The sequence below is a fragment of the Poeciliopsis prolifica genome, unplaced genomic scaffold (genome assembly GCF_027474105.1).
Source record: "Poeciliopsis prolifica strain line A6 unplaced genomic scaffold, Auburn_PproV2 SCAFFOLD002, whole genome shotgun sequence".
NCBI lineage: Eukaryota > Metazoa > Chordata > Actinopteri > Cyprinodontiformes > Poeciliidae > Poeciliopsis > Poeciliopsis prolifica.
Window position 1 is genome coordinate 15,602,948 of NW_026562377.1, and position 24,907 is coordinate 15,627,854.

Sequence of the window (24,907 nt, forward strand, 5' to 3'; positions counted from 1 at the left end):
TATGAGAGAATTGCAAGAAGAAAGCAATTGTTGTGGAAAAAGCTAAAAGAAAAAAGAAACTTGTACTTTCCCACAAACCTTGCAGGGCCCTAAACAAGACATCGGTCTGTTCTGATGAGTTCAAGACTAAAGTTTGTATGGGTATTGATACACTTTGTATTTGAGAAAAAAAATTATTCAAGAAAGGAGCCAAATTTTTGGCTGGAAAATAAACTTTTAAAACAAATGTTGGCTATGGATTTGCTTTTCTTAGACATAGAAGTCGCAACAGATTCACTCTGTATCCGTACAGGTGAATCAATCTTCACCTCCTCCAAGTCTACCGTGAGGTGAAGCAGTGATTCTGTGAAGGGATTTAAGATCAGAGACCTTGTCTGTCCTTGACTTCTGTTTGTGTGTGTGTGTGTGTGTGTGTGTTCCTGCTTGCATGGTGGTCAAATACAGGCCGTTAGTTGTCAAATCGTATTGCCCCTCCGAGTGTGTGCCCCTTATCATCCAATCCCCCACCCAGCCAAGCCCACACAGATATCCAATCACCCCAGTGAGAAGCAAGCTGCTGGTTGGCCCCAATTTTATCCGCTATTATCTGTCAGATGCTACGCATCTTTGAGCTTGGCTACCCCTCTGGATGACGCGCGTTTTGTGGTCGTCAGTCCAATCCCAGCGGCTCCCTGCTGTCAGCAATGGCAGCAGAAAAGAGAAGGTCTCTGGCTGCTTTCGTCTCTGTCTGACAGCCTCCTTGGAGGAAGAAGTAAGAGAAAAAATGAAATGGTCACAAAAAAAAATGCTATTAAGATGAACAGCATCCTAACACACCAAAGCTGCCCACCATACATGTGCTGCAGCTCACCTGGCTTCCAGATAAGTGAAGATTAGAGAAGAGACGGTGGGAAACATTTTACAAATTTCTCTCTAAAACCTGGTGGGAGCTTTGATACTTTCCGAACTTCTCATGATTTGTTTGACATTTTTGTGGCAAACATAGAAAGGAAAAAGATGGATGTTTTTTTTTACCACAAAGAAGTGTTTTTTTTTTTTTTTTTTTTAATACAGGTTTAATGCTTGTCTGTTCCCAGTGGTCGATTGTTGACTGCATAAATAACAGTTTTGCAAGTTTTCTATCTAGTTAGGAGAGAATAACAGTCTGGTGACAGTGGTGGGATCAATACAGGTCTGTAGCAGGAGGTAAAGCGGCCCTAATGAACTGAATTGATTGGTGCTGAAATATGATCAGTATTTCTCTGGTGGTCATTATGTCCCTTATGAACAAGATCAATGTCTCCGGGGTGAATCACTGAGTATGCACAGCATGGCAGAGGGGCCAGTGCTGATGCTCTTCTAAATACATATTGAAGGATTTATTCACTGAGTCTGTGCCTCTGTTTGAGTTAAAGGTTTGTTTTCGGGCCCTGCCGCTGCAGTGCCTGGTGTGCTCGTGTGAGGCAGTGGTGTTCATTTCATGGACTATCACTTTTTAAATTGGTGAATGCTTTCTTCATGGCTGATTAGGAAATCTTGAACACCTAATTAGGAGGCGTAATAAGGAAAAGTCTGGGATGCCTTTGAATAAAAGTGAAAAATGGACCATAAACAGTAGTGATGGATTCCGAAAGTGAACTCATCATCTTGAAACCAGACAAGCACGTCTTCATGTTGCAGCAAACTCAGAGGATCTGTCGGGAAAGTTCTCCCTGCACGATTTTTCATCCTCATCGTTAAAGGATGGGTTTTGTCTCACTGCTGGGTCTGTTTGCATCCTGCCTGCCTGAGTACCTGTCATGCCAACAATCCTCACGCACCCACCTGTACCAGCATCTGTCCGTTCTGCAGACTGGAACAGGTGCTTTCTCTCCATCAGCTCTCTCACATTGTATACTTCATGCTCACTTTCAAGCACTGTATGCAGATCTGAGATTTTATCTTACACTTCATTTGTCTGTTTTTTTGTCTCTCATGCGACGCATACAGGCGTTGGTAACTTCAGCTGCAGTTCCATCTGTCCATCTGTCTGCGGGAACTCTTTATGATTCCAGTCGCAAGGCTGCAATGATGACGTGTGTCTAATTTCATCATCAGCATCATTACTGCTATTATCCCATGTCTCCCTTTAATGCAGGCTAATGGATGACCAATAAAGATAGATGAGCCTGGCAGTGTGGAGCTAATAGACAGGACATGATGTCTGGCTTCTGTCCTGACTCGAGCTTTCAGCCGATCAACTTCCTCACGCAGATAAGGCTGCTCAATTTTTATCTTTAGTTGCTGCTCACGTTTTAATGAATAGCTTTATCATCGGCTAATTAGCGTGTCAATATTTTAGAACAAAATAAGAGTGGATTTTTTTTTTTTTTGCGCATGACTAATTATTGAAAACTGAGCATTCGGGGTTTAGTAAATGAATAGCAGCTGTGAATTTAATTTACGTAATGGAGAAAAACAAACACACAACACAAAAAGAGCATTTAAAGTGTCTTTCATTTTGGCAAGGAATGGAAATTCCATTTGATGACAATCTTCTAAATAACCAAATGCGGGAAGTATTAATTGCTCAAAAATTAAGCTGCCCCATGACAGCTTGTGTGTTATAGCATATATATATATATATATATATATATATATATATATATATATATATATATTATATATATATATATATATATATATATATAATTGATAAATTAAAACTGAACAAACCTTTCTATCTTATTATTGAATATGCTGCATAACTCACATGACTTGGTCTGTTTAGATTGGGTTGAATTTCAGATTTCACCCTTTCTACCCTTGATTCAGCATGTAAATATGTGTGTGAATGATTGAATGCAGTGTAAATGATTTTTAATAAGGTTCTGGACTGGACTTGATAAAGATAAAGGGCTATACAAGTACAAGCCATTTACCATTTTAATGTGGCCTTTGTAATTTTGTGGTGCTTGCAGAAAGTTTTGCTTCTGTCAAATGACATTAAAAGCTTTTTATTATGTTGTATTCATAAACACAAAAAGGCTCCCTAATTTCTGCAAAAATGTATTCCTCTCAAAGAGAAGTTCATAATTTCGTGTTTCTTCAGGATATTTTCTTACGGTTCTAGATGTTGGGTTAAATTGATTCAATAAACCTGGAGTCATATGAGGGAGGACCTCTCAATTTGTTAACTCTATAAATATGAAAAATACAAAAGATAAATATATATACAGATTCTGTGATTGTAATTGAATGTGTTCAGTTATTCAACTAAATGACCACTGCTCAAAACAACTTAAATTGCATAAATAAATAACACATTTAGAGTGATTAAATCAACATTTAGTTTTGTTTTTGAAACTCTCTTGCATAGCTGACTCTTGGACCTGTTACACAGCACAGTGAACAAACACCATGAGGAAGTTGGCATTTGAAACTGGAATAATCATAACTAAATAAATGCCTGAAACCACAAAACACATATCAGAGAAAGGCAGAAAAAAACCTCTATATTGTTCTGCATCAGTTGCTTTTCAATTACAGCAGCCGAAGCAGAACGAAATTGTTAGTGTCATTTATCGACTGTGGTGCCCTCTATTAGAGTAACAACTGAGAGAAATCCATCCTGTTGTAGAAACCACCTGGCTGTCTTACAATAACAAAGAGTTCATTTCTGACAGCTGTCTTTAAGTGTTTTGCGTGTGATACGAGGGACAGAAGAGGAGCAGGAACCACATGAATGAACACAGGGACCGATCACATCTAACTGGGCAGGTTATCATCCTGGGAACTTTTTTCACTGAAGTTCCATCACATGGTTCTCTTAGAAGTCAAACTGAGAGGTAATTGGTGTCCATGTAGATTATTTTTGATGGCTCCTGAGTTTGAAATGTCCTCTCCGATCACTAAAATTATTTGATGTGTTTAGAGAGGACATTTTATCAACATTTCAGCTGGTTTTGTACATTGCACCACAATTGGTTCTAAATCATGGGGTTTCTATGCTGTTTGGAAAAGCTTGGAAATATATTTGAGCATGTTTACATCCAGAACTAAAACTAGAAAAAAATTATAGGGTGATGTTTGTATTTACAAAATTTATTGCTCATTGTATCATCTAAAAAAATTCAAATGTGCATTTCTATACAAATCTAAGTTTAGCCCACATAGGTTTATTGATTATTGTGCTAAAAACCTGCATGAAAAAACAGGTTATATAAAAATAAAAAGAGTCATTTCACTGCTTTTATTGCTTCCAGCTTATTGGACAAACCTGAGGTTCTTAAACTGGGTCCACTTTAGTTGGGAAACAAAACATAAAAACTTTTGTGAGTTTTTACTATCTACATTTGATTTAAAAAAAAAACAAAAACAAAGTCTGGTTCTGATTTTTTATTTTTTTTTAAAGATTTATAATTATGTGATTCTAAGCAAAATGAAGAAGTAAAACAGCACCAAATTAAAGGCCAACTTGGAATCTGAATACCCATCTGCCATTCATCATTATCTGGGTGTTAAAAGACAATTAAACAAAAACAGAAACAAACATTTTCTGTCAAAGAAGAGTATTTTCTAATGCTGTATTTTGCATGAAGTGTTTCATTCCTGTCTTTTCTCCATTTATTGTTGGGTAGACATTTCAATGGCTAACAAATTGCCTGTTATATTACAAATCCATAGTATTCTGGTGAATAAGCACTTAAACATTTCAACGATTAGCTTTTATTTTTTAGCTGTTGGGTCATTTTTTGTTTAACTGTTTTAAGATGATTAAAGTAAAAGCATGGAGATTTTTTGGTAATAAATGTTCTCATTAGAAACTACGTGAACAAATGAAAACAAAAAAGCAAATTTTCTTTTAGAAATTAATTTTAAATGAAAAATGAATAGCTTTTAAAAATTAAAGCTATTAGAATAAGTTGTTTCTTAGTACAATACAGATTCTGTCAGTAAAATATATGCTTTTTTTATTTCACTCCACCGAGTGTGGGTGTGTGGTTTTTTTTTTTTTTTTTTTGTCTCACCTAACATGCAATAAAAACATAAAAAAGTGAAATGATTCTCCTCATCCAAACTTATTGGGTATGTTTTACTTGATCTTTTTTGCCCATCATTATTTGTTTTGTGATTAAATAATAAATTGGAGAGGACTTTTTTTTGTTGTTGTTCGGTGGTGATCTTCAAATAATGTGAAACATAATATAAAAATGTCATTAATTAAAATTGTGTCCATGTTTTACAAAATAAAGGGAAACGGCTTGTATTACAATTACAGTTTGGTATTTGGAAATAAAAAGTGTAAATATCAAAACCGTGGCATTTTTTACTTCTTGTTAAAATATGGTGAGAACATATGGTGTCGTTTTAAAAGAAATATGTGTAGGACTCCTAGAATTAGTCTTAGTCATAAACACATAAAGGTTTATGACTAAGATTATAGTTTCGTCTATTACTTTTGCCTTGATCTACCCTGGTGATGTGGACCAGGCATGAGTAGCCGAGCGCCGACACCATCCCCAACCCCCCATGAGTCTATTTTTTTAATACTTTGTGAGGAAAAAACTGTCAACCATATCCAAAGTGTAGGACCAAAGAGAACTAAATAATGTATGCTTTTGTTAGGTTCTTTGAAGACGATATGTGCTACGCGTTGCCCGTTTCAACCATCGAAGATTTCAGACCTCTGCACAGAACAGATTTTGATAATCAGAAGGTGTATCTGGTTCACAGAACTGAGGAGAATGGCTGCGCAGGCCAGCCGTGCGAAGCACAGATCCTTGCCCTTGCAGGTAAGTTACTCCTCCTGACACCCGGACGAGATCGGGTTTAGTGCTCGTTTTGGCCGACGGAACAACTCGCGATCCGGTGCGTGCGGGTGGCAGGGCTGTCAAAGCGAGTGTTTTCGGTGGATCCGTCAGGACGTGGTCAGCTGGAATCTGACAGCAACAACAACGTCCTCCGCTCTAGCTAGTAAGGCATGCTAGTAATGTTTGCTAACTTCAGGAGACTGTCATAGCTTGTAGGCGCTTTGTAGGTTTTAATTCGCGCTGCCCCTCGTTCTGTTGATAATCTGTTCTTCTTCTGTAAACAATAATTAGTGGGCATTATTCAAAGCCGTCCAGTCGAAGCAATTGTTTACACCAGGAAGCTAACCCTGCTAGCTCACGTTAGCATGCTAACTATGAGACGCTGAACGAAAGCGGACATGGTATTATCACCGTAATGTGAGCTCATTCTTTAATTTTTTTGAGAGCTCCCGATTGGATTTGTGTCAGCCCGAAAGCTTTTGTGATGCGGTTAGCCTGTTAGCTGCTGTGGCTTTGTTGCTACAGAGTTTGCGGCGCTGCAGTCATTTCCGTGTGACACGTCTGTCCATCAGTCAGCGTGACAAAAGTCCTGCCAGTTTGGAAATATAATGGTAATGTGAGAGCATCGCAGGCGAAACGTTATCCTGCTCTAGTAAAATAATATTTACACAACGTCGTGCTTTTTTTGCATTAGCAGTTTATCTGCGTCCTTAATCCTGAAAGTGAACTGCATGGGCTGCGAGAAGAGAACAATGTCAAAGCTCAGACCGCAGTCCACTGAAAAGCTGCCCCTCTTTACTGCTGAAGTTAGTTTTGTGAGGTCAAAGTAAGGGCAACGTTTAGGTTATTCTTTTTGATAGACTACTGTCAACTTCCATTACAAATACGTGCAACTTTTCTAAACGACTTTGCAGATACAGTAGAAGAATTTGAAGACAGTATAATCCAAAAGAAGATGAAAATTCCCAAGATGTCCATCAGGAATTCAGGAAAGTCTATCGAGAACAATTTCGGAGAAGAGAGATTATCCCTGAGGCATAAAAAGGTAGGCTAAACCTGTATAAACTGGCTTATTTGTATTGCATCAAATGTTTGTTTGGATGAATAATTCATGTGTTTATACCAGGTCATTTACTATAAACAAGAACATAGTTTTGTCCTTATTATGCACTTCAAGTATAAACCTATAAGTCTTAAAGCATTAAGATAATAAAAAATGAGAACTATTATTTAGTCATAGTACATTATCACTCTCTACTTCACCTAATCAGTTTTTAAATCTTGGAGGATGTTTACATATTTCAGATTGCCATGTATAATTGTCTTGTCTTTCTTCCATTTTTCTTTTGATGGTTTGATATTACATTTCCATAAACTTGGCTGACATCCAAAATCCCCTACGCTATTTTTACCATATGCTGGATTAACACAAATTCAGCACTCTGGACAGCTGCCCTTTCACCGGCAAATCCGCTGAGCGGCTCATCACAGAACTCGGTGACTCCTCTCCTCTGGTCCTACTGAGATCTGCAGTCAAAACAAACAGATTGCAGGCTCTTCCATGTCTCTGTCTAGGCTGATGTGGAGTTTTTCTACACATCTTATGTAGTAAATTACATTAAAACCTTAATTTCACAGAAGTACTTTATGTTTCTAGGCCTGACCACATTGGATATTGAGTTCTTATTGGCTAAGATTTTTTTTTAAGGAATGTTTTCATTCTGGTATTTTGGAAACGTGGAAATTCACAATAAATGTCATTTTGAGGCACTTTATAAAAAAAATATCATGTTACCTACTGCACTTCTTGAGGAAGCGAAGATCCTTTAAGGTTTGCAGCAAGATGCTGCATATCTTCTGTAAGTCTGTTGTTGAGAGCATCATCTCTCCTGCCGTCATCTGTTGAGGCAGCAGCATCAGAGCCAGGGACCTGAAAGGCTCAACAATCTGATAAAGAAAGCTGGTTCTGTTGTGAGTGTGTCTCTGGAACCTCTGGAGATGATAATGCAACAAAGGATTTTACATAAAATCAAGAAAAGTATGGACAACAATGACCACCCTCTCTATAAATCATTTTTATAGTTAATCGAGAAACCGTCTCTCTCTCTCTCTGTGCTAAATAATAAAACCTAATTTAACAAAGTTTCGAGGTAGATGCATTTGCCTCGAGGACTTTCAATAATCGAACTACTTGAATCATTCGAGAAATCGTTATAGCTCTGAAACAGAGCGTCTTTAGTCAGAGGCTTCTTCAAATTCACTGCAGTACAAACTGCCACAGGAGGTCTTTCCTGCCCACAGCCATCACACCATCTGCAATAACTCTTGGAAAAATGTTGCGTTACAATGACATTTAATTTCCCTATGGCAAAAACAAACAAATAAATCAGTCAGGATTTTCTAAAATCATCTCTAGCATGACCCAGTTCTTGTATCGGACCTGACCTCTCTTTGAATGTTAGGATTGCACTTGTGTCATTACAGTTTCATATCTATCATGCTCAGTTTGCTTTTGGTCGCAGTTGAAAAGTTCTGTATCTGTCCCATGCCTTTTCTGACTTATTATTTTATGTAGGCCCTGTCTCAAGACCATGGAAAGCCCCTCTCTAACTCCTCCAAAAGCCTCGCCGCAGTCGTGGCTCGCCTGGAAAGAAATGCTGCCAACTCCTATATGGAAGGTGAAGAGGACTTGGATGAGGACCGACTGGCCGAGGAGGGAGAGGATGCAGATGACGAAGAGGAAGAAATGGAGGCAGAGCATCGGCAACATCATCATCATCACCATCATCATCATCACCAGCAGGGGCAAAATTTGGAGGTGGACACGCATTGTGTGTCGGAGGTAGTGGCGGCAGTCGTTCCGAGGGTTCTGTACGAGGAGCTGGTTCACAGCTACAGGCAGCAGGAGGAGGAGATGAGGAGACTGCAGCAGGAGCTGGAGAGAACCCGCAGGCAGCTGGTGCAGCAGGCCAAGAAGCTGAAGGAATACGGCAGCTTGCTGACAGAAGTCAAAGAACTGAGGGACTTCAACAGGAGGCTGCAGGATGTACTCCTCATGAGACTGGGCAGCGGTGAGGAAACAAGAGCATGCACTCAGACACACGGCCGTCCACAACATGTGGTGCTCGGTTGATTTATGTTTTCATCAGAAAAGTTATTGCAGCTATTATCAGAACTTTTTTGTCAAACTCAGACGAATGCATTCTTAGTTTGTGTTGAGAAGCGAATTCTGACTTTTAAGATAGATTGGATGTATGTGCAGTTTGGTTTGTTCTGCAAGAAGGTACTGGCAGTCTGCTACTATAACAACAGGTTTTCAGCTTGATTTGGGAAATTTAAAATAAATTTACTCGATAGCACAAAGAACATTTTTATAGAGGACCAAAAGAAAAAGTACCGGAAAAGAAATGTTCAGGCTTTCTGCATGTCAGAATAGAAGTTGGCTATAACCCAAAAATGAATGGATTTTGGATTCTATTTTGATAAATGTTTGCTTACTATTAGTCTGGCAATAAGGTATTTTCTAATTGGATAGAAGACAGACACCTCTGAAAAATAAGATGATGTACCTATGGTATCATTGTGGAAAGAATAAGTTATTTTCCAACTAAAAATGTCATGTAAAAAAAAATTCATACTCTTTGCAATAATCACTGGAAAAGCCTTTATTAACCATCACATTAACTAAATGCCCTAATTACTGACCAGCTTTTTGCAGGTCTCCATTGTTATCTTTGACCATTAATCTTTTTCAATGAGCTCCAAGTCTATTATTTAGCATCTCTCACATTTTTCTTATTGGAATCATTAATACTTTTTTCTCAGCTAACAGTTTCTTCACCACTTAAGCTTTGTGTTTTGGGTCACTGCTATGATCAAACATCCACTGGTCCCCAACACAAAGCTTCTTTGCAGACTTGATGATGATGATGATGATGATGTTGTCGTCTTCATTTTTATGATGTTTTACTTTGGCTAAATTCCCATTTGCTGAAAAGCACACTCAAAGTTTTGTGTTCCCACCCCCAAGCTTGTTTCTTGGGTTTGACTGTGCACAGACAATGATACTTTTGCTTCACCTGACTATAAAAAAAAGGCCCAGCAGAGTTTTGTGTTGCTCCCTCCGAGAACCAGGATCCTCTTTGGTCTGTTGCTATGGAGTCCAGCAGCATCCAGTATCTGCTAGGTGTCTGTTTTCAGATGTTGCCACTGCTTTGGCCCACATCCTGATGGAGGCCTGCGATGGTGATGCTGCATGGTATTTTTTTTACACTGTGGCCACTGTACATACACAGTCCTTTGAGTTGTGAGCAGCTACAGGTCCGCAGAGAAATGTTGTTTGAAGACAACAGCTGTTCTTAAAATGCCGTGTAATTACTGAGCTTTAGAACAACAAAGACTATTCAGAGTTGCATTGAACATTTTCACACACACTCACAGTGTACAGTGGTTATAATTACTTTCTGACTTTCTCTCTCTCTCTTTTTTTTTTTTTTTACAAAAAATATAGAGTACAGAACAAAAGTTTGGACACAACCTTCTCATTCAATGGGTTTCCTTTATTTTCATGATTATTTACAAGGCAAGAAAGCCTGACCTCACCTGACAGAGCACACCTGTGAAGTGAAAACCATTTCAGGTTGTGATTACTACTTTGATTACTGTGCAAAGCAGTAATCACAGCAAAAGGTTGCTACTTTGAAGAAACTACAATATAAGGCATATTTCCAGTTGTTTTTACACTTTTTTGTTTAGTACATATTTATACATGTGTTAATTCACAGTTTGATGCCTTCAGTGTGAATCTACAATGTCAATAGTCATGAAAACAAAGGAAACTCATTGAATGAAAAGGTGTGTCCAAACTTTTGATCTGAACTGTTAGTCAAACTTATCAATTAAATCTTGCTGTAATTTACTGCATATTGTTATATTACATTTGAACAAACATACATTATTTCCAGTCAGAAAGAAAACATGTTGGTCAAGTTGAGATTACTTTACATCTAATTCTGGCCGAGGTTTGAAAAACCAGTTTTAGCTGTAAGTATTTTTTTGTGGAACTACTTCACGTTGTTGAAAGGTCTGCTCTAGCCGTGACAAACAGCTTGTGAAGACACAGAAAGAAAGACAGTACAGTGCCCTTCTTTAGTGAAATATTTCACTTTACATTTTAAGTGAAATATTTAAGTAAGATAAGACTTGCACCAAAAGATTTTAAAATGTACTTGGAGTAGAAATATTAGTGGTGTCATATAAAGCAGTGTGCAAAGCTAAGCTGGTGTTTAGATTAGACGCAAACAGAAGCTGGTTGGACCATCTAATGGTTCGGCTACAGATTAGAGCGCCCTGGTAGTCTGTCAGTCCGGGAATAAACTGTAACGTTGACTGATATTAAAACTCATCAGCTGCACTGGAGCTTAGTGTGGCCAGCTATCAGCACGGCTCAGCTACTGTCAGGCCACGGCGTAGCCCAGAACAAAAACAGGAAACAAACAAAAGCGCTCTCCCAGCTGTACCAAAACTTCTTTCTGTCTATGTTTATATTCACATTTACTAACCATCAGGAAATGGCTGATGGCTGGAAATGAAGATCCAGTGATTGTCTCTGTGGTGTTGAATGTCACCTCTGTCTCCTAGAGCCTATGCACGACAATGGCACTCAGACAATCAAGGCTGAAGTGGTGGAACCTTTAGTTGAGGCCCAGGAGACGTGCAGGGAAGAAGCTAACACAAGTTCAAGCTATTCGCCGTCACCCAGAACGGTGTACACCTGCAACGATGGGAAGGTGAGTCCGACTGGGCCAAAAGTTTATTTCAGCACTTTAATCGTTACCTTTGTGCCGTCTGTAAAGATTTATATTTTAATCTCATCATAAATTAAACAAATCTTGTACAAGGAATTAGAATATTCTGTGTAAAACTTCAAGTTTTAAGTTGCCTGCTCATCTGTCTCCCATATTCATAATTTGGAACTAGGAAGTCGTTGTGGAAGCAGTGACATGTTCTTTAGTGACATAATTAAACCCATCTGAATAAGAATATACTTGCATAAATCATTTATTTAATTTATTTAGCAAATATGTATAAAGAAATATTTTACCCATAGAATATTTCATATTTGTGATATAGTGCAAATTTATGAGCGTGTAATTCATGAATTTAACCAATCAAAGCCTGAAGCTAATATGACTAGTGAAGCTACTTGGTGTGAAGAGGCTTACTCTGCTGGTGTGCATTTAGTTATACACCAAAGTTATGTGGAACTCTGCAGAAAATTATCAATAAGATTACTTAAGAAATACTGAATTAATAGGATTATTCAGAATTTAATTAGATTTAGATCTAATTAATATATATTTTATTAATTGTGGATAAATTACTTTTTAGGTTGATTTATTTAGTTTGTTTTAGTTTACATTTGAATAATTTTGGCACTCTAAAAGTCTGACTTCAGTGAAACCGTGATTTGTTTGATGCAAAAGTTGAACATGACTCTATCTACCCCTCAGAACTTTCCCTTCTTGATTTGGTATTCTTGCCCATTTGCTTGTACGTGACCGTAGAAAGTCGGCTGATTTCTGTAGGAAATGCTGCATTCCCTGTTAACAACCACAAACTGTGCAACATCCTGTCGTCGCTGATCAGTCCTTTCCCCTTTGCTGCCCTGTCCTAGCAGGTAAACAAGGTTGTGAAGATTATTATTGTTCCTGCAAGCCCGGCCAGCATCATCAGTGTTTATTAGCCTGTTAGGGTACTTTACTTCCCCCGCTGCTGTAACTCAACCAGCCGCCCTGTCTCTGATGATGGGAGGGGAAGAACGAGGGGTGCGCTACAAGCTCTTGGGTCCGTGGCCACTTCAAGCGTGAAGAACACTTGCAAATTAGAACGCTCCTACATCAGGGAACCCATATTAATTATTTGCACGAGAAGACTTTAAAGTGACTGACAGGTTAGGCCTAGTGAGAGTGCAAAGGGAGGTTAGGAATGGAAAGGAGGAGGGATAAATGGTGAGAAAGCGATAAACGAGAGCAAAAGGGCTGGGAGGATGAATACAGGCTTGTCTAACTTAAGGCCAGTAAAAAGCTGGTCTGCTGGCTTTCAGCCTAAAGCACATTAGCCTCACAGGGAAAAGCTTTTTGGACTCTGGCCTAAAGACTTTACAGTGATAAGAGAATAGAGAAGGAAAACAAACACACATTTGCCCCCAGCTGCATTAGCTCACCTTTAAGACCAAGTCAGTCCCCCTGGCCTGGCAATCGGCTTTCACTGTTTCGCAGTGATTTATTCAATGTTCACTCACATGGTGTGGAGAGCGACGGGCTAAGTGATATCGTAGGTAATCAAAGCTGCGACCTGAGTTTGTTTACTTTATAGCAGGCGAAATTGGCCTCCCTTTAAAACAGTCTGGTCTAAGTGGATACTTTACCTACAGCAACTTTAGCGCTGTTGCACAGACCAAGTAGCAGAACTCTTAAAACTTTTAGTATTTACTTGATGTTGTTCACTGTTTTTAATTCAATTTCTATGTGGGGCTCAAATTATTTATAGTGCAATTGTAATAGTTTTGATTCACTGTTTGGTTTAATCTGCACAATACAATGTTTATTTTCCTATTTAAAAAAGGAATTGAATTGTTTAAGACGACTAGAATGGAAGTGGGAACGGTGGTTCTGAGAAATGTGAAAACAAAAAGGAAAATTAGTAAATAGACCTAGAGCTCACAGGAACTTCAGCACTTTAAAACAAAAGTCTGTAAGAAGCTGCTATAGGCTGCCTGCCTGACTGACCTTTTTGGAGCTGAGGTCTAAAGTGACCTTTGTAATGAAAAGAAAATGTTCTTGAGACTGGCTGCAATAAATAAAACCAAAAAAATATATGTTATAAAATAATTTTTAAAAAGTTGCTTCGGTGTTTAGAAAATTAGGTTTTAAATTTGGCAACTTATAACACATGAGGTGCATGTTTTACCATTTTAAATGTGTTTATTTGTAGGTTGGACTTATTGTTTACTAGTCCCCCAGAGTTTTAACCAAACTATCACTCTTTAAAACCATAACTAGCCTTCGATACAAGAGGCATATCATAAAATAAATCAAGTTGCTGATACTCTGGAGGCCCGACTGCATCACAGTGGATTTATTTGAGGCCGGCGTTTCAACGTCAGCTCAGACTCTGCTCTCCAGGATTCTTCAGGGCTGATTTCTCTCAGTGGGATTAGTGCCACTCGAAGAATTACAAACGAGTGTTGGGCCAACAACAGGACAACACACTTATCATCGCTGCTTCACTGGTCCATCTTGTTTAATGCTGTAACCCGAGCTGATACCAAACCCTTATAGATTTTAAATTGGTCACACATCCAGCCTTCAAGTTTCTCAGTATGAAGAAACACTTGGAAACCGCATTTAAAAAAGAAAAACTTCTGGGATCTGTCAAAGGCTGTTGCAGCATTTTATTTTTATTTTAAAGAAAGGTAAAAATCATTACTAGACTGAAGTGAGGGGAAAAAATGAAGTGACATATTTTATAGGAACTATAATTTTGGGGTCACATAGCTTTCTGCTGTAAATAGGCATAATAACATGTTGCCATAATGATTGTTAGCACAAAGCAGCTTCAAGTATTCAAACCACTTAAACTCTTGGACATTTATTCATGTCATAACGCTGCACTAACATTTCTATGATAGATTAAAACAAAATAGTAGGTTGTTATGAAGTAAAAATAAACTGATACAAGGTTTACAAAACATTTTGCAAACAAAAATGATTCAGACTCTTCGGATCAATACTTTGTATAACTAAGTTTTTATGTTGAAGAAAAGCTGGTGCAAATCTTTACAGAAAATTTCAAGCTCAGACGAATCAGATTTTATGCAGCTACAGATATGAGTCTTTTCAATAGATTTGTAAACTGGTGTAGGTTTGGCGTTTGACATATTCTTGACACCGTCTTCTTGTAGATTTGGTACAATGTTTGTGGTAGTTTTCCCCAGTCTCCATTCTCTTCCAGCCTCCAACACGATTTCTTCCAGAATTGCTCTGTTTTTAATACCATCCATTTTTCTGTCAACTCTGACCAGCATCCATGAGAAAAATACCCCCATAGCAAGATGCTGCCTCCACCATGTTTTATGAGACTCAAAGATTTGATATGATTTTACAACTTAGCTCTGTTTAAAATTCCTCCATAAATTTATACCTGGCTCGTCTGTGTTCCTTGGTCGTCATGATGCTGTTTATCCCAGTTCCTTTTGAAGTCATTTGCCTGTAGCAAATTTATTTAGGGTTATTGGTGTAATGGGGGCTGAAAACTAATGCACGTCACACTTTTTAGATTTTTATCTGTAACATTTGGATCCTTTTCTTTCCAGTGAAAGTGTATGAATACTTTACTTGAAACTTTAAAAAGGGCATCATAATTGTGCAATTGTTTGTTTTTTTAATTCTCCCTTTCACCCAAAAACAAACCTAAGCTGACTGTAATTGCTATTGCCAATGACAATATTTATTCAGTGTTTACTTTAATCTGCTTTTTACGTGTGTTGTCTGCAGGTACATCTTGGGGGTGGGATCTGGGTGGAGGAAGAGAAATGGCACCAGCTTCAGAGGACCCAGGGAGATTCAAAGTTCACAAAGAACCTCGCTGTGATGATTTGGGGCACTGAAACCCTTAAAAACCGAAGTGTCACGGGTGTGGCCACTAAAAAGAAGAAAGACGCCCTGCCCAAACCTCCACTGTCACCCAGCAAGCTGAAAATAGTCAGAGGTAAGCTCAGTGAAAGTCATAACTTTATTTTTTATTTTTTCAAGTAAATAGACAAGTATGTATTTAGCAGACATTAAAAATAAGATGAGCATTTGCTCCTTCCCCAGAGTGTCTCTACGACAGAGTGTCTCAAGAAACGGCCGACAGCGCTGAGATCACGCAGAGATTGTCCAAAGTGAACAAATATATCTGTGAAAAGATAATGGACATCAACAAGTCCATCAAGAACGAGGAGCGACGGGAGTCCAAGCTGCTAATCAGACAGACAGTCAAGATGGAGAACTTCACCTACGATGGCATATAGTGATCAACTGTCACATCAGCGCCTTCTGCCCCGTGTGGCCCGCAGGATGTTTAAGGGACTGCTGTCACTGTTCCAGAAGCTGTCATATTTCTTTCACACAGGTCCTATCCCACCTCCCTATAGGTCGAGCGTCACGTTTATCATTTCTTTTTTTGGCTGCCAGGCAGCTTTGCCCACCAGCACATGGAATAGCTTGATGTGAGCTGGCGTGAGTGTTTTTTTTTTATAAGCTTTACCAATGCATTGGTATGGAGGTGTGTGCACATGAGTCGAAAGAGCGAGATTAGATGTGATAGTTAATTTATTGTTCTGTGTCAGAACATTATTTTGAGTCCTGGAACTTTTAAAAAGTAAGAGATTATTCCTGTACGTAGAGTCTTCTGATGCTGTACAATTGACGTTGCTAGCTAACGCCGGGTCTTATACTGTTGGGGATTGGAGTGTCGGTACTAAATGCAAAGAATGGGACGTCAGGGTCTCGAATGCACAAGTCTTAATTAGTAACAGCCATATGACGGTTTGCTCCAAGAGATTACCTTTGAATGTGTGCTGTCTCTTAACTCCTTTAACACATCTGCTCACGAGAAGAGGGCTTTGAGAGGGTTGTTGGAAAGAATGACTCCAACTTGTGAGTCAGGAAAGCTATGTTTGATTTTTTTATTTTTTTACCTTTCATGTTAACGCGTACAATTAACACGAGGACATGAAAGGATTGAAATATATTTAAGAGATACACCAATCTGTTTACTTGTTTTCCAAAACATAGTGGAGAAAACATCAAGCTGCAGGTTCTTTGACAGAGATAATTGTTTTGAATCCAAATAAAAATGAAAGGTTTTTCCCATTTAAGCTTAGAGGCATATTCCCTTACACTTTGTATGATTTTAAATAAATTCAAACTAAGTCAAAGAAGCTGATGTTTATAGACAGAAATAGGAGTAAGAGTTCTTAGTTTGGACTTAATGAACAAGTAAAAAATCAGATTTTTTTTAGTGTCTGACTGTGGGATTAAATTAAAGGTGGTCAATTCTGATTCTTCACCTATTGCTGCATCTCTTAACATTTCTGCATCAGTCTTAGTCATTTGAATAAACTTGAGTCTAGAGTTGTTGCGGTACAGGCATGTTGATGCCTTGAAAGGCCTTAAATGGATTCGGCAATCTCCAGGGACATATATGTCTCTGGGTTTTTTTATTTTTTTTTTATTTTAAAAGTAAGCTGTGATTGTGAATGTTTTGTAAGCTGAAGTGATGAAGCTTCACCTGCACTTTGCTGTGAGAATGTAAGAGTTGGCCAGGTACTATTATTATGTGTGGTTTGCACCGTTCGATTGAGGTGAACCGGACTAGCGGCCAGGTGAAAATCAGAGCACAGCTCTGCGCAGTCCAGGTCATCTTGTTGTGAAAGCTGTGGGTAAAGCTGTCTGTGGCACTATTTTTCTTTTCTTTCTTTTTTTTTTGAGGTTGTCTGGCCCTGCTGAATCCCATCCTAACCCTCTCTTCTTTTTAGTCACACCACTGGGGAAAATAGAAAGGTTGCTCCAGTGACAATTTCCTCTGAGCTATGCCATCAAAAGTTTTAAAATGTTCTTTTATCGTGTATGTTTATATATATAGGATTTTTCTCTCCTGTTATATTGTTTTGATCTGAAACGGTTTGTGTGGCTGTCTGCAGGCTGGAACTAAATGCTGCAGATTGAAATCTCAACTGTGACCTAGCTGTGGCTAACTGTGAATCTGCTGCAGAGCTGCCCATCAAACCTTTCTCCTCTCCACACTCGTAATTCCTGGATGTCTCTCAGTTTATTTCTCTTCAATTTTTTTTTGTTTGTTTGTTTGTCTTGGTTTGTGTCATATCACAGCTTCATATCAGCCTTTCGTTAAGCTACTTTATGTTCCAAATAGCGTAGAAACAGATGCATATGTTTGACACCAAAGTTGGTGACATGATTTGGTTAGTTGTTTTACAGTTTAAAGGTTCTGATCATATTTAATGCAGTTTCTTTTTTTCATATTGTGTCTGTTATCCACCTGTTTCCTGTTTTCTTTTACTTTGTTTTTTTTTTTTTTTTATATGAATCATTGGCTTTAAGCTAGTTGTTGTATCCAAATGTTGATCAGTTGAATATACCAACAGAAAACAAATCCACCTCATTCATAGCCAAAGTTATCCCATAGGAACAAGAGAGAGAACGTTTTTTTTTTTTTTTTACCAGGTCATAGCATGTAGAGTAGAGAACCATTGTGATATTTGATAAACCTCACTTTAAATCAGTGAAAATCTCTAGTCTTAAACTGTCGGGCTCTTAAATATCAAGATGCAGTAATCATCAGCTCATATGTTTTACATTGAATGCACTTTAAATTTTACTGCAATTTCTTCAATTTTAAACAATTGTTTGTCATGATAGTTTTACGTTTGGGCCTGACTGTCATTTTATTCTCATGAAGCACCTTATGACATTTTGGTTTCTATTTCTTATCATTAAAACAAAAATTGAGTTGTTGGACTGACTCTGGCAAGCTGACGCCCCATAATAAGCTTGGTAAGTTCAGCATTTAGCTGTGAGATTTATTAGATCTGCAGTTTTGTAACAAATTGATGTTGAAACTGGAATCAGCTATTTCGTTATTTCCTCCTGGATATTAAGCTGCAACCTTGGCAGACTGGCAAGAAACAAATAAGTTAGTTTAAAACAGCAATGTCCAGTTTAAAGACTTTACCTTTGAAATGTTTAAGATGACTGGAAATTGTGCTTTAGCTTAACACATCTACATGCTTTTCACATGTACAAATATGACTTATATAGAGTTCCAATGGAGTATTTTTTACAATTGAGTTGTAACTGTGAGGACTGAATGATGAAGCTGATAAAAGTTGGATGCAGACTGAGGAATCAGCTGGGTTTGCACAAAAAAATGGCCCATGCAAAGGTATTGGGGCTTATTGAATAACAAAGTCACGCAATGGTGACAATTGTCTGAGTTTTTTTTTTTTGTTTGTTTCTTTTTGTAAACCAGAGTCCCCCTTTTATGTTTTGTTATTCAATGTATAAAGTAAGATAAGGTTCACATGTTGGAGTGTGTATTGAAAATACTTGCAATTTAAAAGGAAAAAAAAAGCTTTCTGCTGTGCAAAGCCACCTTACTGAAATTCAGATGCGTTGTTGTGTACTGTGTTTGTGTTTCTTTGTTGTTTGATGCCAAAAGAGGGCGTGGTTGTAATGATGCTTAAAGAGAGCATTTACAGAGCTATTACATCATAGTTTTGAAAGGCTGGTTTCCTGGAGAGAGATTAAAACCTATAATCCCTTAACTAAAACCATCTTCAGTGGATGAAAGCTGTACCATCGCAGATTTAGCCTAATCTGCGATGACACGGCCAATCTGACAATAGAGTACCAGAAGTGTTGGCAGCTGACTTGTAACGTACCGTGCATATTACATAACCTGGAAAAGAGAGTCATGGATATTTTAGGCTAGTCTGACTCTGTAACACAACACACCGCCATAGCAGTAGTTGTAGGAAGGAAACCTGCTGGATGTGATCCTCTTCTTGTGCCACTTCTTGTTCCTTACTCACCTGCTTTATGGCTTACGCTGTGAATACCTGTCAGAAGCTTCTCAAAACGATGGAGCTTTGTTTTACTTTTTTCATAGTTCAATTGAGGAAAGAGTGATCCGAGTTTTTAAGCTTCACTCTGTTGAGCAAGATGGACATCTTGCAATTTGCAGAGCCATACTGTTAACCAGACATATTACTGTTTGAGCCTCAGATACAATATAAAACAAACAAAAAAAAAATACAAAGATATACATTGTTAAGCATATATTTTTCTTAAAAGTATCAGTAACTTTGTATACGATCCACAAACCGGTTCTACTTCATCCAATTTCACCGTCCTACCTCATTGTTACTCTGGTGTTTGTCAGTAAATGTAAACTATATGTGTGTATATTATAAAAAAAAAAAAAAGAAATCTATAGGAAAAGGTATAGCTGGTTGCTCTCAACATGTACAGCATATAAAACGCCTCAATACACAAATATCATTCTTAAGCAAAATCTGTTTTCTTATCTGCTTAAAGATGCTGCTGTAAAGGGGGTTTCTGTGAGAGGGGGTTGTCTCTGAATATATATATATGGATATATATCTTCGCTCTTTGCTATGTTGTGCAGTTGATCGATGGTTGTGTTCTGTCTCTGTACTGCAATCTGAGATTTTTACTGGTTGACGGTGCTACCAGCAAACAGTTTGAGAAAAACAAGAACTGATCTACCGGACCTCAAATGGTGCTGTTTTTCTATGTTTTTAATCGTTTTACGGCTCTGTGTTATTCAGGTGTGTAAACCGCCGCTATCCCCTCAACTAATCAAAATCCTAAAGCCAAAACGTTTTCGCAAGGCTGGTAACCCTGCTATTACTGTATCAAAAATATATGCTATCCATCCAAATATTGTAGATAGTAGTAATATTCTCAGTTTCAGAAGTACCTCAGAAGTTGTTGATTTTAAGTGGGTGCATCTGCTTCTGTCAATTTCTTTTTGTTGCAGTGTTTTTTCAGAAATATGCATTTTTACTGGTTAGATCAGGTTATCTTCATAGATGGTACATGGTTAAGGGAGCAGTGTGCATTACAGTAGCAAAGGCCCTCGGCAAAACCATATTCCATTTGGGACAACCTTGCGTTGTATATCAGGGTCCATTTGTATTCAAGGTTTTTACCACACCCATATAACCAGAAATTAGGAATGTGTAAAGAGAAACATAAATGGGGCTTTATCACACTTTTTTTGTTTACGTTGTCAGTCATAACGGTTTATTTTCCTTCACTTTCTCTGTATTTCTCTGTGTATCTTTGTTAATGCTTTCCTTCAGTTTTATATCTCTGGATTTTCTCTTCGCAGAAAGTGCTTTACATCCTCTTATATCCTCTCCCCTGACCCGCTGCGCTTCAGTGTTTGTTTTCTGCGCCAAAGTGTTTGAGACACGTTAGTACACGTTTCGTTTCTGTCTTCTTCAACTTTGTCATACTGACGCCTCTCTACTGTGAGCAATGTGTGTTCTTAGACACAGCGGCTGGTTTTCAAGGAAGCACTTTTAAGCCATTCTTTGGACTGTTTTGTAACGGTTAGCAGCGAGCTTTCCTCCAACCTATGGGGAGAGTTGAGCCCAGAGAGTTGTGTTTGTAGTTCCTATGCAGGTGTAGAATAACTAACCTGGCTCCACATCACTGTTGGGATGGAGGGCCCAACCCCCTGAGGTAAAGAGCAGGAGAGAACCGAATGTGTCTGCACAGCCTTGAGATTGAGTCAAATAGGACAATGGCGATATGACAAATCTGTACTGAACTATTATTACGTTTAAGCTCTTTAATTTGAATTAAACTGAGCTATACAGGGCTGCTTGGTATACCTATCTGTAGATTTTAATGCATTGCAGTTATAGTTGGGGAAAGACAGGGTTTCTACTTTATGGAGTATTTATTGTTGGTATAATAATGTGAAAATAAAATCTCAAAACTCTTACAGTGAACACTTCCTCTACCCTATTGTAGCCTTCCAATGGCAAGCCACATTTACAGAAAATCTTATAAATATAAACGATAGAGTGTACATGTCTTCGCTAAACCGGCCACACCTCTGCTATGCGAGCAACTCTTTGACGCTTAGCATCCTGTTCTGTGTTTTTTCTCTTGCTGCATTCAGGAACACCCGTTTAAATGTATAGATAAACAGAAATAAATCAAGACTTTTATTCTATCAGCACAAACCTCTGGTCTTGCTTTTTGTGTGTCATTTCCTGCCGCAGAGTTTGAGCTTGCGATGCTGTTGTTCTTTTAATGGTACAATTATTTAGCTCAAAATGTTAGCTTGTTTCTAAAGTTAATTTTATTCCTTTTCATTCCTGCTTTGTTCGACTGCAAACACAATAGAGGTAACAATTAATCACAAGGCCAACACATAAAACATTGTCTTCTGAGGTTTTGTAACCTCACATGCATCGTTTTTCACTTTGTGTAGAAGGAGCCAGAAATTAAATACCTTCCAATTGTATCTTTTATCTTTTACATTACAACCATAAACCAAAGGATGTTATTGGGATGTTGTGCAATACAAGACAAAATTGTAGATAAATGTCAAGTGGAAGGAAAAATATGTGGTTTCACAGACGAAAAATTGTCATGCATTTGTGTTTCACCAGTTTTACTTTAGTGCCCTTGAAAAAAAGAAAAAAACAGTGTTAACTGCTTTAAGAAGCAATTTAATTGATAAATAAAGCCTTGCTTTTAGTAATAATTTTATGAATAAAACTGTTCTTCTTAGAAAAGACTTAAGAACTGCAGCAGACAGGTCAGAGACGTCGTGTAGCTTACATCCCAACCTACATATGTCTAACAGAGTAATTCTCTATCCATCTAGAAATGGATAGAGAATTATCTACCCATTTATCCATACAGTTTTAGTTTGTCTTCGCTAAACTGCCGAGACAAAGCAGTTTCGCTAAATTGACAGATAAGGAGAGTATTAATCAGAGAAGCAGCCGAGACGACCAGGATAAGTCCAAAGGAACTGCAGAAACCCGCAGCTCAGGAAGGCAGAATAACTAGTTGCTTTCTGCACAGTTCCAGTATTTATAGACAAGTGAAAAGTGGGAAAAAAAATATTGAAATGAAGCCATCGGATGTTTCATTTGAAATTTGCCACAAGCCACCCTGAGAACACCAATTCAATTCAATAGAAAAAGGTTCTCTGGTGCAAAGAGTCCAAATTTTAAATGTCAGCTTGTATCCCATATGTATGGTGGAAAGCTGACTTTGCAAATCAGTGAATACACAATTCTGACAGTGAAATGTGGGAGTGTTATGATATGGGGATGCTTCAGCTGGTTCTGAGAAGAGGGTTAGAATTGTTAGCAAGACGAATGACGCTAAATGCAGGGTCATTTTGGACGAAGGTGGAGAGCTCCACCTCCTCAGTGTCTCTTGGTAACTCAGTGTTACACTGAAAATCTGAGGACTGAAGGCAAGAAGCAAAAATGCTGAAAAGTTTTTTTTTTTTCTAAAACGAAAAAATCCCCACTAAATCTCTGTTGAAAGAGATCAATTCAGTAAAGAGATGAGCAAAACTGTGGGAACCTTCAGATCACGGTGGTGTGTGCTGCCGGCTTTTTGCTACAGGCATATTTTCATTTGTTTGCTTACGTAATTTAGTATAATTTTGTCGTTAACATGATGAATAAGCTCAGTATGATATCAGAAGCGCTGATTGTGGAACATTAGTCGACGCTGATCTGGAGTCAATAGTGGCCATCAGTCTACCCACCTCAGCAGCTCAGTGAAGCAGCCCCCCAATCAGAGCGTGTGGCGTTTGCTTGGGGTCATGAAATGTACATTGGTAACTGGTTAAGTAAGACATAAAATAATCTTTCAGCCAAGGTTTAAACATTTTTTTAATGTTTGCTGGTGTCACGAGCAGTAATTATAACTCCCACCAGCTACAGCTATTCATAGCATTTGTTTATGTGTTGTGTCTTTACAAATTAGTGGGTTGTGGAAACACCTAAACGTCTGTTTTTCATGAAATGCGTCCACGTTGAAAACTGCAATCTTAAATTATCCAACTGCAGCTCTGGTGATAGATCCAGCTTTGTTTGCGAGGCACAGCCTTGGTTCATGTTTGATGACCTCTGATGTCATTTTCATTTGAGTCGTCTGATGTTAAGATGTAGCGACTCTAGTGTTAAGTGTTGATATCTATAAAGTCTGACGGTTCTCAGTGTATAGAGTTTAAAGAGTATAATGTTTCAGACTGGTAATAAAATTTCTAAGCTCAAAGTCAATTGTCCAGGTTATGACTTGAGTGTTTATTCAGTACAATACAGAACATTTAACATGTTTTAAAAGCACAATAGGCATGCACTGAAATTCATAGATTAAACATTAAAGTGTTTGTAAAATGCATTGACGTTTCTGGTTGTGACATATTGTGGAAAAGAAAAAAAATTGCTCTGAATACTTTTCCAAAGATACTGCTGGGTTTCAAACCAGAGATCCTGATCTAGGCAGGATAATGTTGGGACAGACCAATGTGATATGAATAAATACAGGTAACTATGCAAACCAATATATCAGAAACAAAATAATGCAGTTTTTACATTTTAAGAAAGCATCTTGAAGCTGTTCTGTATTCATCACCCTCACTGCTTATGGGAAAAAAAGCAAACAAACCCTCCTTGTAATTGCCGGTCACATTTTCTCACTGGTTCATTGATGATTTGCCTTCTGTAAACGCCAGGTCTTTGAAAATGGAAGGCCTCCTTGCCATCACCCTCATATTTAGTTCCCTCCACAAATCCTCAAAGTCAAATTGAGAGTTAATTTCAGAGTTTTACAATTATGAAATGCTAATATCACTTCAAGTCAGGCTATTGGTAAAATAAAAAGATTACTTTAAACCTAAGCCTATCAGAAGTATAATTACATTTTGGGCGTAACTTTGAGGCAGTCAAATAACAGCAGCAAAGTTTTCATTTCAAATTCTCCGATGCTTCAAAGACAGTTCGTGGAGGCCATGCCTGTTGCTCTCTTACACATTTTCATTAGTCTGAAGTCTTCAAAGAAAGCAGTAACTTCATTTTCACAGATGGTATTTTCATCTCACTCTGTATTTTAATCAGTTTAACCTGGTCAGTAACTTAAAGCGAAAACCTATTTCAGACCTTGAATGTGTTATTTTAACTTCTGAATACATCCTAACTGAAGTCGAAGGAGTTTTATTATTTTTTAAATTGTGGCTCTGTGCGCTAAAAGGATTTCATAAAACCTTGGTGACCTCTCAGTTAATGCAGACTTCTCAGTTTTGGAAGCCCGGTAAACTTTTAATTTAAATCCCAAAAGTGAAATTATGGTTTCAGATTGTCAGGTGGGTTCCTGGATTAACTTTTCCAATGTGTCACCTGGGAGAAGAGCATATCCATTAAAGCTCTCAGTATTTTTTCAGGCCAAATCTTTTACAGTAGAAGTGTAATATGCACAGAGTTCCTAATCAGTCCAGAAAGG

At 38.1% G+C, this 24,907-nt stretch overlaps 2 protein-coding genes across 4 annotated transcripts in view; both read left to right on the forward strand.

Moving 5' to 3' along the window:
- The window catches only part of agbl4 (AGBL carboxypeptidase 4), a 292,812-nt gene that overhangs the window by 203,829 nt on the left and 64,076 nt on the right, over positions 1–24,907 (forward strand). The window lies entirely within an intron of this gene.
- bend5 (BEN domain containing 5) lies at positions 5,479–21,608 on the forward strand. Its single transcript, XM_055049077.1, has 6 exons — positions 5,479–5,753; positions 6,686–6,816; positions 8,347–8,842; positions 11,412–11,560; positions 15,329–15,542; positions 15,650–21,608. Exons 1-6 carry the CDS (start codon positions 5,570–5,572, stop codon positions 15,844–15,846), a joined length of 1,371 nt encoding a protein of 456 aa, XP_054905052.1. The 5' UTR covers positions 5,479–5,569; the 3' UTR covers positions 15,847–21,608.

Excerpts from the sequence above, each read along its gene's own strand:
- bend5 (XM_055049077.1), top strand. The coding sequence starts at position 5,570 with ATGTATGCTTTTGTTAGGTTCTTTGAAGACGATATGTGCTACGCGTTG. Across the intron at positions 5,754-6,685 it reads ACAGATCCTTGCCCTTGCAG|ATACAGTAGAAGAATTTGAA; the intron begins GTAAGTTACTCC and ends ACGACTTTGCAG. Across the intron at positions 11,561-15,328 it reads ACACCTGCAACGATGGGAAG|GTACATCTTGGGGGTGGGAT; the intron begins GTGAGTCCGACT and ends TGTTGTCTGCAG.